A 15,126-nucleotide genomic window follows, 5' to 3' on the forward strand; every position below is an offset into this window, starting at 1 on the left:
GATGACTTGCCTTGCACTTGCTCTACCCTATCAGAGACATTACCACGCCTAATACTCTAATGTTTCGTTTAATGGAATTTCCCCATATCAATACACTTGCTCATGATTACAATTTCGGGGATATCGATTTTTTGGGCCAGAAAATAAATCGCCTGCTGACCGGAGCCAGCCGAGTGGACCTCAATTGCGGTGGCGCTGATGTCTTTTGTTCGCAGTCCGTCTATTGGAAGAGATGACCCTTTTGTTTTCTCTCTAAGTACACAAGGAGATAGCAGTATCCATCACTTTGATGGCAGTTTATCAAGCAGATATGAAATCGGTCTGGTCTTCAAAGAGCTAATTTAGTGGACACCGCCTTGTTATTATGTTTCTGTGGTTTTGAAGCAGCAAGTAGACTCAGTGCTCCGTGAAATCTGCTATTCTCAGTCCGTCCACCGGAGTCGTGATGTCCGGATTCCGGAAACCGGAGTCAGTAGTAATCCGTCCCGAGCGCGCGCACAGCCTCTTCATTGCCGGCGAAACTTCGTGTAACAAATGCTGTCAATGGTCATTGCCTTCCTCCGCAGCCTCCGATCAATACCATTCTATAAGGAGAATGGACCGTGCCGACAATATGGTGCGCCATCAAGCCACTTTCGTCCACAAATTAATTACTTCACAAAGTAAACGCGTACTTTCATCAAAGATGAAATTGAGACTTCAATTTCACGCTGCCCGGCCCAAGGTTTAAGGACTTGTCTGGCGTGGACTCATCGCAGACCCAATTTCGCACGGGCGATGGTGCTTGACATGGTGGCACGGTGTACGCCCGGTGTCAGCACCTATCAGTGCAGACGTGTCGGGGAGCGACCGAGAGTTCGTGACAAGGATTTAAATTTCAACATCTTGCGGCTTTCTAATCCAGTGGCCTTGAATATGTCCTGGGACAAAGTATGACACAGACACTGATTGTCTTAGTGCTGGAGGTCATATCCCCTAGCATCTTTCACAAAAAGTGTCAATCGCAAATTCGGAATTCAAATAAAATCTCGCCGATACTAGGCTGTTGTATAGATGAAATTATACCGGTACGATCGATATTATCATGCAATGATGTTTATATGTAGGATAATAAGTTCAGTTTACCCCTAGGCCTTGCAACATTTCTAAGTTTAGTTGGGGATCACCATGTCACGTTGAGATTGTGGAAACTATTAAAGTGTAATCTATTAAATTGTTTGGTCAACAACCCACATGATTGGTACAGTTTTAGCTGCTTTACTCGGTGGTAGAAATATCTTGCCTCCGAACCTGTATCCACATGTTGCACCGAAGTTAAGTTCAGAAGGCTTGCGCATAATTTTGAACTAATTTTGTTTTGACAATTATTATTTTTTTTGCCCGTCCGATTCATTCAATAGTCTATGAATTTGTATTTTTAATAATGCAAAATTAAAAACGTACGTATACGTTTCCTGACTCTCGCAGGTGCAAAGAAAACAAGGAGAAGTCGTAGACATCATCCCTCCATGAAATAGCTTGTTATTTTGTAATCTTTTGGTGTATTTCAATAGAGATATTATGAGTCAAACTTTGTTTTTATCAGCAGAATGATTTGTGGTGGCACTTTGCATTTATCAAGCTGTCATGTGCAGGTAATCTCCAAGCAGATCTTTCGGTGGCAAGACAGTATCCATTGGCCAGAGGAGTGTCCATTAGCCACCGACACTCCTCTGGCCAATGGATACTGTCTTGCCACCGAAAGATCTGCTTGGAGATTAAAATATTTGATGTTATGTCTTTGTGACAAGAAGTTCTCAGTTTGGAAGATGTTACATATCAAAACGAGGAATCAATTTTTAAGTGATTCTGCTTTTCAAATTACAATGTAAAGGGCCTGAGAATATCCCAGCTATTGCCAGTGCTTTAAAACAAACATATGGCATTTTTAATAGTCGTAACTTATTTAACTCTACAACACACATTAAAGGAAAACATCTTACATAGATGAGGAGGATTAAACAATATGAAGAATACATTTCATTGGGAATTTCCTGCATCAAAACATGTATTTCCACACCTCTGTACAAGCTAAATCAGTTCCATCAACAAAATTCATAATGGCAAGGAGCTTAAGTTAGAAGGGACAACCTACTGTAAATTCATTTATTTTGGGAGGAAGTTTTTTTGTCGTGTTTTCAGTTTGTAGTTGGAACAATTCTGCTGTACAGTAGTAGTACAATGGAAATGCATACTCACAATATCATGATTTTGGTGTCACAACAAAAACCATGACAATTAATAAATCACTGCAAACATTTTTAAATTTACAGTATACACTCACAACCTTCCCTAAGCATGTTGTTTGACTGAGGCCCAAACTCTGTCCAATCAAGAAAAGCTGGAGCAGACATTTTATCTATAAAAATATTGCATCTAGTTTCTAACAGCATCCCCAAATAACAATTTAGACAGTGGTGTTAAAGAACCTAAACTTTTCTGATAAATTACCAATAACTAACAGAATGTACGTCAAGCAACACTGTGATGTACAAGTAACTGAATAACCTATAACTCTGCAGACTTCAGTAACACATACATGTTATGTAAATATCATAATTAGTTAAAGCTATGGCTGACTTTTGTTGTCCACTCTATGTTAGATGCCCAAGTGACAAGGAAAAGAGTAGAAATTCAGTCATCAACGATTACGTGGACAAAGGCCTCTGGCTACTCAGAAGAAAGTCTTGACAAAAGAAATATCATAATTATGCATATTTCTGAAAGGAACACAATAGCAGTCCAGAAGAAAATATTGACACCCCATGACTTTTACTCTGATTTCTTCCTGAGCAATTATAATTATACTTCACTGACCAGAACAACAATACAGTAGATGAAAACAAAAAACATCATATCAGCACACACATGCAAAGATTTGTTATTATAAATGTCCATTTGAGGCAGTTTTTTTTTTTATATGTTTGGAGGAATTCTGGCTGCTGCTGTCCTTTCTGCTGTGAAGTCATACTTGTACTGAAACAGAAAATAAAAGGTTCAAGTTAGAATCATGTATCAGTAAGATTCGGCACACATACTTAAAGTACATGCACAGAAACCAATAATGCATACAACACACTCTCTTTAAAAGACAATACAGCAACTACATTACATTATCAATGTCCAAAATGTTATGAAATTCATAAAAAGTCATACCTTATTTTCAATCTCTTGCTCTGTTTGATATTGCATTTCTGGTAAGGAGAACTGTGAACAACAAGAAAAAGAAGTTCTGATGATCATGTGCCAAAATGTATTACAAAACTCGATCAATTTTACATATTGTTGATGGGAAAGAAGCTTGTAAAACACAGAATCACTACAGATTTGTGATCATACTTACATCTTTGATACTGTCTGCCCCTAGCTTTTTGTTCAGTTCAAATGGGATACCATCTACAGCTGTGAATACAAAAGTCAAGAAACATGTCAAGTAATGATGATGATGCTGTGAATAAAATATACACTAACAAACAAATCATAATGTTTCGATCCCCTGACATGCCCAATGTTGTGCCCTTGGGAAAGGCACTTTCCTCACTGTACAGTGGAGTGACACCTATTGGGCCTTTTTGCTAATCATTGATACTTTTCCAAACACTGATGAGGGCACAGACGGATTTTGTTTCACCAATGTGCCAAGAGTTGACACCAAGAACCGTATTGCATATTTGCCACTAAGAACTGTATAATTTCTTTTATCACACACATGTATGTGATGAAGGGAAATGTTTACCTGTTGCTATTTTGACTGTGGACATCTGTCTGGTGAGGGGGATGACGTCTGCCCTCTGTCTGTGGATGTCAGCGGGAAGGGTATGGTATTGTCTACATCATGGGAACAAACAGACAACCGCCACCACAGGGTTAGAACATACACCAACCTTACAACCACACCTCTACATCTAAGCCACCTCTATATCTAAAACATACACCCAAAGTGCTCCTGAACACAAACTGTGTGAAAGATATGTGGACTGCATTCATTCTAATATCAACCTAATACTAATCTCCAAGCAGATGTAAGGATCCGACTCATTTTCTGTGTTTTTTGCCCGTTTTTGTAACATTTAGTACACCTTTCTAGTGCTGTATTTTCAATGGTAGGAAAAGATGAACTGTTAATATAGAGCAGAAAAGAGAACTCAAGAAGCACCGTCAGAAACTGATCATGAAAAGAATAATACAGTGTAAAGCAACTAGTAGATGCTTGTTTGAAACCTTAACACCATTACCAAAAGAACACAAAATGGCTATCGGAGATCCTTGACCAACAAAGCAGAAAAAATCAAAGTTTAACCAAGAAGTTCAACTCCAAGGTCTCACCTTTGTACATCAGAAGTGTAAGATGGACTAGCAGGAACTGGCTGCTGTGAGAGGGGCTGGGATGACTGTCTGGTCATCTGGGGAGGACCTGGGGCGGGCCGGACTGGACCTGATGTTCTCTGTACAGGGCCCATCTTATAGGACACTGAGATACTGTTCACTTCCCTGTTGGGGAAAGATGGCAAAAAGTTTAAAGTAAAAACAAAGGCACGGCAGCTTTCTGATATTTTCATCAGCAGCCTGGTGTTTCCGTTGGGCATATTGAGGTCATAAAGAAACTGGAGCTAAAAACATACAGTTCTACATGTATGTACAGATACCAAGTCATATGTGTGTACAGTATGCAGTGGAGCAAATCAGGTAAAAAGGTCAGGATAACACAACATAGGAAAGACTCAGAACTGAAGAGGATGCCAACACTAGTGCCTTGGTAGTCTGGAAAGAAGTAAAACTAGGGGATAGACAGATCAGTACACTGGACAGGTCATGAAGAGGTTGGCAGCCAGGTCAAAAGTCATATTTGCAAGGTGAAAGGTCATTACTGATGATGTGATAGATTGTGAGAAGCAGAAAGGACAGAATGGTAAGTAGCAAGGTGAAAGTTATGGTAGGAATGGACATTTCTAGACGAGTATTTGAAAAAGGAGATAAAATGTCTGTAAAAGCACAGCTTCAGCAACATGAACATTGATATTTTGACAAACATAACTGAGTTTGTATGATGCTGACTAAATTTTGCCAATGATAAGTTTAAGCCCTTAGTGTGCTGATGGCTAATAAATTGCTGCCATGTTACACATAATACAGGGCGAATTACAGCATATACTAGTACATCACATATCAATGAGACAGAAGTAGTTCTAGGGTCTTAATTCAATCAAATATCTTTACAAACATTTGCCGATGGAAATTGTTACACTACAGATAGATGAAGCAGTGGGCAATACCAGCAGCAGGCTGAAGCTTAAAAACAGTTTCATACTCCCTCTGATCAGGACTCTAGCACATTTGTACAAGAAGCAGTTACAAGCCAAGAGAAGGTTGGTGGGGTAAGCTATACCCACCTATCACACAGATCCACTGAGGAATGTAAGTTTGCCATGCTGGACAGACTAGAAGAACTACTAGAGTGAGGCAGCCGAGGCAGGGCCGATCCATTTTGATGGATTGGAGGGGGAGGGGCAGGGCGAGAGGGGGTAAGGGGGAGGGGCTTGAAAAATAGTCTTTCCAGGCAAAAGACGGAGATGTGATTTACAACCCTGGAAGTATAGGTGAGATAGCAAGGGAAGAAGACGTGAGTTAGTAAATGCTATTAGAGGAAATCTAGAAAACAGTTTTCAAGTCAGAATCGATCATCATACTAGAATCATGAAAGATAAAAGGAACCATAACTTTCCCCCTAAAATACATGTATCAGCACTGACAGCACCAAATACACTCTTTGCTTCTACTCGAACAAAACAAAAGACTTGGTTGTGTAAAAAGAGTCTCTTTACTCAATGTCTTACCAACCTGATGAAACTATTCATGGATGAAAGTCTCTTCTAGTAGAAATATATGTACATATATCATTTACTATGTCACCTAATGACGCCTGTCATTTCATATATAATAGAAGTCCTGTATTTTATCAATAAGAGAAAATTCTGATTTGGCTACAGGGTATACTAGTATGTATATCTTCACATAAGTCTACACCCTGAAGACAATACTCACCCCACAAATGTGAACCCAGGCGGTGGCCTCTTGGTCTTTGCCAACAACTTAATGTCACAAATAGCCGAGTCTGTCATGTTCCTTGGAAGCATCTTTATACACAGAATTCTTTTCTTCAGTGCTATTTCTCCTGGAAAAGAAAACATAGTCAGCAGTGTGATACATGTACTGTATTGTATATGGTGTTACTGTTTCCCACCAGTATATGGCCTCCATAATTTCACTGTTGTAGTTTGTATACAGGGTTCCCACCAGGATCTTTACACTGCATAGGGGTCAGGTACAGAAGGGCAACTTTTGCTGCACAAGTCGAGCATTGAGTCCCAAAAACATGACCACAGAAGAGGTTTCTGGTATTCTTCCTGAAAAATTTTGAAACTCATAACCCCCTGAGACACCATTTCTTGCTTATTGAGGGACAGGTTTTGTGAAGTTAAGGTTTTCCCTTTGCTATAGCTTCCTTATAAACTTATCTTTCATTTTTTTGTAAGAAGTATGAAGGTTCTCCCCAAAAAAACATGCTGGTTGAAAGACAGCATAGGGGGGTCCAAATCACAGCACAGGGGGTCCCTATGCTAAAAAGGCCTGGCAAGAACACTGGTGTAGGATCAACTCTGTCAGTGTATGAATCCTGGCTGTTACTCCTTGCTCTACTTGCATACATTGTACATGTACTATGTACTGGAGAGGACTGAAGTCCTTACACTGTGGGGCATTGATGACTTTCCCTATCCCACTATGACAGTCTGTAACCTCACCTGTGTCTGCTGTTGCATTGATCTGTGAGTAGCCTGTTGGAACGATGTCCCTCTCCCCCAGGATGGCCACATCTGCAAGGACATTGCCACCTCCCTGACACAGAGAGGAAGACATTAAGTCGATATAACCTCCTTGATATAACAACCTTTCCATATGTTTCTAAAGCTCAGTTATTAGTAGAATTTTTTAGCTGTAAAACTCTATCCGAGAGCACAAGGGACATAAAAGCCTGGTAGAGGCTATGGGAGATGAGTTGGTAAGTAAACTGTAAAGTACTGGTAAAATGACAGTTGATGTGTTGGTAAAGTTTGCTTGTCAGTATGTCTGCTAACTGCTAACTACACGATTGTATAATCTATAGGAAAGTGTCTGCTAAAAAGATTTGAAGTTCAGAGGAACTCACATTAGCATACGCTCTGTTGAAGCAGATGTATCGTGTAACCTTTTTGCCGAAAAACTTGTCTGTCCAGAGGTCGCCATCTTTCCCATCTTCTGTCTCACTGAGCTGGGAAGCAAGGAAGTGTGATATGTGAGCTATCACAGTCATTACATGCACACTTGTACTTGTATCAGAGTTTCACAGAGAAATTGTAAGTTCTCAAAGTCTAGCCCAAATATGTTTTGACTGCATTGACTTTATCCACTAGTTTTTTGATACAATTGTAATACCACATTCAGGAATAGGTATTGTTTTGCAGATGACCAAAAAATGGTCAGTTTTGTACAACTTCAATGCAAGGTATGTAAAACATGCACTTGTCCTGTCTACAAACTTCAGAGGGCCACTAACTACTCTAGCTGTATAACATTAACTCGTTAACTATATAACTATGGCTATAACTACTCTTGTAGTCCATTTTACATGTTTACTAGTATATGAATATCCTTTCTCTGGATTTCTTATAACGTTATACTTTAAAGTTTCAGCTGTTGATAACTACAGTTAACACAGTTATGCTTAAACACAAGATGAACATGCCAACCTTCGACATTAGAATGTTTGACTTTGGAAAATTATAATATTACTAGTAACAGTTAACTGTTATACATCATACTATCACTCACCACTACATAGCCTTGTGGACATCTCTCCTTGTTCTCCACCACGCAAACCTCGGTGATGGGCGCCTCCTTGGGAAGACTGTCCCTACGGTCACCCGCGTTGTTCATGGAAGCTTCAGACTCCTTCTCAGACAGACGTCTTGAAGAGAAAGCCAGCTGTCAAAAATAACTTGCACTAAGGGGGAGGGGGGCACTAACGGTACAACTGAAAATATTTCCGCGCTTGTTTCCGTGTAAATACACCCGAAACAACGAAACAAGTTCACCAGAACCTCCGGTTTACGTTCACCCGCTAGGGAAATTCTTCATCTGTTCTAAGAACAGCCGCCAGACCGCAGAATTTGGCAAACATTCGTCAGTCTGTCAAATTTAGTTTCGGTGTTACTCCACCCGCAGTCGGGGCACTTCCGGGATAAAATTTCCTGTCGCGCATGCGTACTGTGGTTGTGACGTTGGGGTTACTAGAGGTCATCCCTCATGTGACTTTGACTAGTTTCACGTTTCATGTGGCTGCAAACGAGCTATATTTATCTCTGACCGACAGGTCATGTTTTCATCGGCGTTGACTTATACTTTCACTGTTTTTCACACGTTCCTAACTTATAAACAGGATGAAGGGTAGAGTAAATATTGGAGAAATAGGGTATAAAACCAAGGACATCCTTGATGTAACACAGTAACTTTCATAAAGGTTTAGTGGATATGAGTTTCACAGTTGAAGCTCCATTTTTCTTCTTACCCTAAATCCCCAGAAAATGAGAAACATTTCAATGATGTGTAACTTACATGAGTAACGAGCTACATGAAAGTTTATTAACATTTAAATATGACAAAATTATTGGCAGTAATATCATATTAACGACCAAGCCATGAACCATTGATATTCAAGTTTAATGTTGAAAAATTATCTAATATCTTCTATAACAAGCCCAGCCCCTCCATTTATGAAAACCCATGATTTTATCCATAATGCTATTATAAATCTTGCAGTGATTTTTAATTAAGAAGAACAGCTGACCCTGAGTTCCTTAGCCCACTCAGGAGGTGGACTTCCATAACCCTGTTCTTCTGCCTCCTCTTGTTTCACAAAAGGGTTCTGTAAAACCCTAAGTAACAACTTCACTTCAGAAAAGTTATCTTTCTCTGCTTTTCTTATAGCTGACTCTGCCATCCAGTTTCTGAGGACGTATTGAGGGTTGACAGAGTCCATTCTGGCTTTCCTCTCCTCATCGCTATCCTTGTTTTGAAGTCTAAGTCTCTGGGCGTACACTTGTAGCCACCTTGTGAAGTATTCGTGAGGTTGTAGAGTCCTGATGGCCCAGAGGTGGGAGGGAACAGTGGCATTCTCCAGCTGATGGAGGGACAGCTCTGACAACTGACGAAATGTCATTGTGAAGTCAGCCTGTTAAAAACACACAAAAAAGTAATGAAAGCAATTCCCAACTCATAAACCATAATTTGAATGGTTATTATAAGTATCATAGCATTCATTAATAGCTGTCAATTGCTAAAACTTTGTGGCATGTCACAGAAAAATGTTTAAATCAATCCGTCAACCTTGATGGACCAAATTGACAAAAATCGTAAAAATATAAAAACATCCAAAGACCACCAACAACCACTCTTGTATTTTTAAAGGCTTGAAAATCCCAAATTTGTCCCCTAGCTTGTGAGCACTCTCCCCCAAGGGCCGACTATGAAGCTGGGCTGACGGAAAAAAAAAATTGAGCCCTGGGTTATGAAATGTCAAAGGTAATAGCATCCAGGACAAACCTTTGTATCAGTCATCATCTTGAAAAGTACAGCCACAATCATGCCATCATCCTCTTCTTCACCAAGCAGCCCCATCTTCCTCCTTAAGATCTCCATGTACTTTGTCTTGTAGATGTCTGGGTAGAGTTGTAGAATCTTGGTCATTTGAAACCTTTGCTGCTCTGTTAATAGTGGTGTGAGTGCCTCTCGTAACTTGTCCAAGTTGAAGAGTCCAACATCAGGCTGGTTCTCATAGCTGTACATGCCTGTGTCATCTGAAGTGTTAGGGACAAATTCTGGGTTGTAGGAATCCATGAAGCCAAAAGGCCCATAGTCTATGGTTATAGATAATAAGCTGAAGTTGTCTGTATTGCACACGCCATGGGCAAAACCCACTGACTGCCACAGAGCTATCATCTCTGCAGTCTGTGAAACAACATCAGAAAAGAACGTTAGATACCGGTCTCCTTCACCTAACGTTTCGTAGATGTCTGTGAAATACTGCTTGATGACAAAGTCCACCAGCTGTCTCAAGAGATGTGTCTCCTGATTGGCTGCAAGGATTTCTAAGGAGCCAATCCTGAACCAGGATTTGGCTAGTCGTAGGACAACAGCACCTCTTTCTTTCTTAGGTTGGCCGTTATAGAACTGGTCCCTTATGACTGGGTCATCACTGACGATGAGGGTGGCCGCTCGGCTTGTGGGGATGCCTAGATGGTACATGGCTTCACTACACAGGAATTCCCTGACTGAAGACCGAAGCACAGCTCTGCCATCTCCTCTCCTGCAAACAAATTTCAAAGACCATTATCATAACTACAAAAGAAGACTATACATGTTATCTAGTAATGTACAAAAAGTCAGTGATCTCAGTGGTAAAATACAATCATCTCAATTCTTTAGATTAGGCCACACCAATTTAATTTGTTGGTTCATGGATTCAACTGCTTATTTTTTTTCATTTTTCTAAAAAAAAAAGATTCTGGTCAGAATCAACAGAAAAAATGCTCATATTTTACCCCGAACACTTGAAGACAGTCCTTTTCTTCCAAGTTGTTACAGTTTTTCCATCTATCAATACAGTGGTTTCATTAGAAGTTCAAAATTCATTGTTTAAATTTTAAACCAGCATCCTGGTACGTTAACTTTGTGGCTCCTATTGTAGCATTTTGGGCCATAATAGGATGTCTAGGTCTGTTTTTATTTATGCTTATTTTTGCCCTGTCGCTTCATTTTTTTCTGAAAAAAATCTGAGAACCAACAAATTAAATCAGGGTGGCCTTATATAACGTTCTAATTTTGTAAATGTTTATAGAAAAAAATGAACACACATAGTACTGTACCTTGAATATGGAGTTAGTCCTGAGCCCTTCAGTTGGAGCTCCCATCGTTCCCCGTTCCTGTTGACATATTCCCCCAGCATCACGGCCCGTCCATCCCCTAGCTGACCGGCCCAGCTGGCAAACTGGTGCCCACCGTACCGATGGGACAGGGGAGTGGAGCCATACAGGATGGTGTTCCCACTCACAAACGCTTGGAACATCTCTTCATGGACTACATCTGGGTGTAAGTCTAGGATGCCCTGCATGTGGTATCAAAATATATATTAAGATAATCAGTCATTCAGTCACTCACAGATGTAACAAGTAGTGCTGTCTACCTAAACCCACATTTGGGTTCAGGTCCTGGATTACTGATAGAAACTACATGTATCTACACAATTGAATATGCCTGTCCTTGGTGCTGAATGCTATCCACACACAACCTGTGAACATGCCTGTCCTTGGTGCTATCCACACACAGAACTAGATGCAACCAATACTTAGCAACCAATACCTGGAGTCCAGCCTGTTATAGCTTTGGTCTAAAGAGCACAAACAAGACAGGACCAGACTAATACCCAGCATTCATTGAAACCCCTGACACATCATTCTGACATACATACATAATACATTGCATTTTTCTAATACAATAGTACAAAAACAGACTTTCGTGTCATTGAAAATAATGCTGGAAAAAAAGTTACTAACATTACTAACCTGTAAAACTTCATCTGAAGCTGCCACAAGTTTGACCCTTGTGTGGAACGGTGTTGGTTCAACCACAGAGAAGATGGCATCTCTGACCTGCCTCACATAGTTCCTCCTTTCTGGGTCAATCGGGAAAGTCTGCAGAAGAACCTGATCTGTGGCAAAGCTCCAATCTCCAAATGATTTTATCAGATGATCTTCACTTTTAAGATCTCTGGCTTTTCTTCTGAGAGTTTTGGAACAAGTTTGAGGAGAATTCTGCAGACCAGTGTACAAATGTTCTCTCTCCTCTTGTGTGTTTGAGCATTGCTCTGAATCTACATCACTTTCATTTTGAGGATCATTTCTGGCCATGTAGAATAAAGACAGGAGGCAAAGTGTCATCACTGTCTTCTTGACCATGATGAATACCTATAAGCGTTTTTCTTATATGTAGACACAAATAAACTTTAATTTATGATGGAAGTCTCAAGTTACCTATGATAATTGTAATTGATAAATGAAAATGGGCCTGTCTCATATCATTCCTTATAACGTAGATCATGCTGTGAACTTGCGGGCTGAAAAGAAAAAAGAGATAAAATTATGTCACCAAATGTTCTCCTTGCTACAAATTATCAAATATAAATTGTTACACTAACAGGAAACGTTACACGCCCCCCCCCCCCCTAAAAAGACTAAAAAAAAAGTTTATGCATGCATATGTGACCATCGATAGAATTTCCAAGTTAAACATGAAGTTGTCTGTGATCGTGGCCATTACAAAATAAGGCTTAGAGACTACATTTATGCCACAAAAACGGTGCAAATAAAACCAAAACAAATGCCAACACAGACCCGGAAGTGACCCGTCGCCATTTTGGTTTGTGGATTATCACGCGGCAAATCTCGCGAGATCTGGAAAGGCGCGGGAATTTCAACAAAATGGCTGACAGAAGTGCAGAGAGAAAGAGACGCCGCAGCAAAACTCCGGAAAGAAGCGAGTCCGAGGACTCTGGGGTACTTACAAGGTTAGTGGCGTTAAAGTTAGTTATGGAGTTCCAGATGTGTAGTCAAAACGTTTGCTCTCAGCCTTTCTTTGGGGCCGTTTTTCTTTAAAATGTAATGTGGGGAGGGGGGCTATGGAAATATAAGTTATAAAATGACATAATTTTCTTTGGACAGGTCTAGATCGTCTGAAAGAAAGAAGCAGAAGACCGAGAAGGATGTTAAGAAGGAAAAAAGGAGATCAAGTTTCGTCCGTGGAAGAAAGTCCATGCATCTCCTGGAACAACAACAGGAACAACAACAACAACAAACTATTGATGACACAGTAACAAACAGTGGAGGTGGGCCAAAGTTTTTACTTCATGTTGTCACACGTACTTTGACTTTGGGTAGAGTTGTCTGCGACTCTGAAGCATTGATTTACTAGTATACCCCTCGATTTCAAACCATAGACTGAGTATTAAACTGTGATCGTCATATGCATGTAACGTTACATAAAAATTATTTTGTTCTACTATAAAATTAACTATCTATCTGGGATCTTGTCTAATGCTAATAGCACTGCAACTTTTTTTCAGGCATCAATATCCAGGAATATACTGACAGGTTAGTGTTACATTTTTATATGATTTTATTCCATCTTTTTCTTTTTGCAATGGAGGGATCTTTTTCAAATAACGAGAAGAAAGTTTAACATGAACTTTGACAAGATATTAAATGCATCTCTTCAATGTAGGTTGAAGGCAGAGAGTTCCAAGTGGGACAGTCTGTGTGAGGAGCACAGTGCTGCAGCAGAAAATGCAGAGAAGTAAGTCTTGATTTTATATAGAAGTACCGTGTACTAGTGGCAAGAACTTGTCAAAGTCAAGAGTAGCTTTAGTGCTTCACACATAATTTTTTCAAACAGTTTGACGGTTCTAAGTTCAAACAATCGAGGTAACTTTTCAAACTTCTGTAACAGATCAGCTAAAGAAACCACATCGGACATCCCTCCGTGGGAGAGCTTGTCAGCAGAGCAACAGCGCCTCCTAGGAGGCAAGCCGGACCTGCAGGGCATTTTGGACTACACCAAGAAGTGCAGGGAGGACCTCGAAGTTTATGTAAGGCTGATCTTGTTTTACTCTCAGTCTCATCTTCTTTTCAGATTTTCTTATGGCAGATTTTACTGCTATGTTTGAGTTCCTCTGTGGTGTGAAATGCATTGTTGTAGTCCATTTTCTTTCTTAAATATACTTATGATTGTATATCTTTATATGTAGGTTGACAAGATTGCCTCCACCACAAAGACATTGTCAGCATTTGAAAGCACTGCTGAGGCATTTATTTCTGCACAGGCCAATGAACTAGGTAAGACCTCTCTTGCCACATTTTAAACTCTGTTGTTAGTACCTTACAGTATGAGTATGGAAACATTTATACAATTGTATGTTAAGGTTGTCCTTTATGTCTAGGGAAGAAAAAAACAAGTACTTACTTGTGACCATCAGGTAACTGTGTATTTGTGACCCATTATCTTTATTTGTCCTGCGGGGCCCATATATATATGGGTTGCACATACAGTACCATCTATATAGTGCCCTGTGTATGTGCGATTTGGGGGTGTTTCTTGTGCAACGCATCACACTGCAGCGAAACGCAACGAATGCGGAAGTAACTACGCCGCCGCAGGGCAAAAAAGTCAAGGGTCTGTGACTTGATTAAGACATGAAATTATTTGAAAATATTGTGTAAAAATTGCCAGCAGGACAAGTTAATAATAGGATTTATCATACAAATTTTTTATATGCAAAACTGATAATGCTCAACGTTTGATGGAATTGTACCTTTCCCAACAGGTATGAAGACCTTCAAGAGAATGGAACACTTCAACTCACCCATGACCCTCATCTCCAAGATTGTCGGCAAAACTGAGAAGTCATGAAGTTGACATGTTCTTATTTTAGAAGTGGAAGTGCTTCATATGTTATTAGTGTAAGATTTGGTTGCAAGGGCTTGTAATAGACAGGACTCACTATAAGTACCCAAGTTTACTATTAGGACTGACAGTTTACTCTCAAAGGACACTAAACTTTCAATCCATAAACAAAACTAAGTGTGCTATTTTACTCAAGTGGTTGTGGATTATATGTTTTACTTTTTTTTAACATGCTTCCAGGAGATTCTTTAGGAAATGGTACAAAAGATTTGTATTGTATTGTATTGTATTGTAAATAAATACTCCAAGCTAGTTTTCAACGTTTCCTTGTTAGATGTTTTGGAAAATACTAGCATTATATTGCAGAAGTTTCATTTCATTTCTGCAGATTATCCTTTTGTGTTTGTCATTTTAAAGAAAGAAATGAAAAAGTGAAAGAAGGGACAACATATGTGACACATAAACTTCTCTTTGTAATCTCACATAAACCATCTTATGAACAGGGCAACACTTTCACAATTGAACAACAATTACAATAAA

At 39.7% G+C, this 15,126-nt stretch overlaps 3 protein-coding genes across 4 annotated transcripts; 1 reads left to right on the forward strand and 2 right to left on the reverse strand.

Annotated features, from left to right (window-relative positions):
• Positions 1-2,170: 2,170 nt before the first annotated feature.
• LOC109482477 (multivesicular body subunit 12B-like) lies at positions 2,171-8,332 on the reverse strand. Of its 2 annotated transcripts, none has more exons than XM_019785201.1 (9): positions 7,906-8,332; positions 7,244-7,345; positions 6,840-6,933; positions 6,082-6,211; positions 4,366-4,530; positions 3,776-3,834; positions 3,383-3,441; positions 3,196-3,246; positions 2,171-3,015 (listed from the first exon to the last, which is right to left on the reverse strand). In XM_019785201.1, the coding sequence occupies exons 1-9, from the start codon at positions 8,008-8,010 to the stop codon at positions 2,956-2,958; spliced, it is 825 nt and encodes a 274-aa protein (XP_019640760.1). In that variant the 5' UTR covers positions 8,011-8,332; the 3' UTR covers positions 2,171-2,955. The 2 variants fall into 2 exon arrangements, with proteins under 2 accessions (XP_019640760.1, XP_019640759.1); XM_019785200.1 differs by having other exon boundaries at positions 3,776-3,867.
• Positions 8,333-8,868: 536 nt separating this feature from the next.
• On the reverse strand, positions 8,869-12,554 carry LOC109482452 (UPF0061 protein ETA_18310-like). The gene is made up of 5 exons (XM_019785159.1): positions 12,522-12,554; positions 11,694-12,244; positions 10,998-11,236; positions 9,676-10,438; positions 8,869-9,304 (listed from the first exon to the last, which is right to left on the reverse strand). Exons 2-5 carry the CDS (start codon positions 12,084-12,086, stop codon positions 8,903-8,905), a joined length of 1,797 nt encoding a protein of 598 aa, XP_019640718.1. The 5' UTR covers positions 12,087-12,244; positions 12,522-12,554; the 3' UTR covers positions 8,869-8,902.
• Positions 12,479-14,870, forward strand: LOC109482483. Its single transcript, XM_019785208.1, has 7 exons — positions 12,479-12,694; positions 12,849-13,012; positions 13,250-13,277; positions 13,408-13,479; positions 13,633-13,771; positions 13,931-14,018; positions 14,507-14,870. Exons 1-7 carry the CDS (start codon positions 12,609-12,611, stop codon positions 14,590-14,592), a joined length of 663 nt encoding a protein of 220 aa, XP_019640767.1. The 5' UTR covers positions 12,479-12,608; the 3' UTR covers positions 14,593-14,870.
• Positions 14,871-15,126: the final 256 nt, after the last annotated feature.

The sequence above is a fragment of the Branchiostoma belcheri genome, unplaced genomic scaffold (genome assembly GCF_001625305.1).
Source record: "Branchiostoma belcheri isolate BF01 breed outbred unplaced genomic scaffold, Haploidv18h27 scaffold6, whole genome shotgun sequence".
NCBI classification, from domain to species: Eukaryota; Metazoa; Chordata; class Leptocardii; order Amphioxiformes; family Branchiostomatidae; genus Branchiostoma; species Branchiostoma belcheri.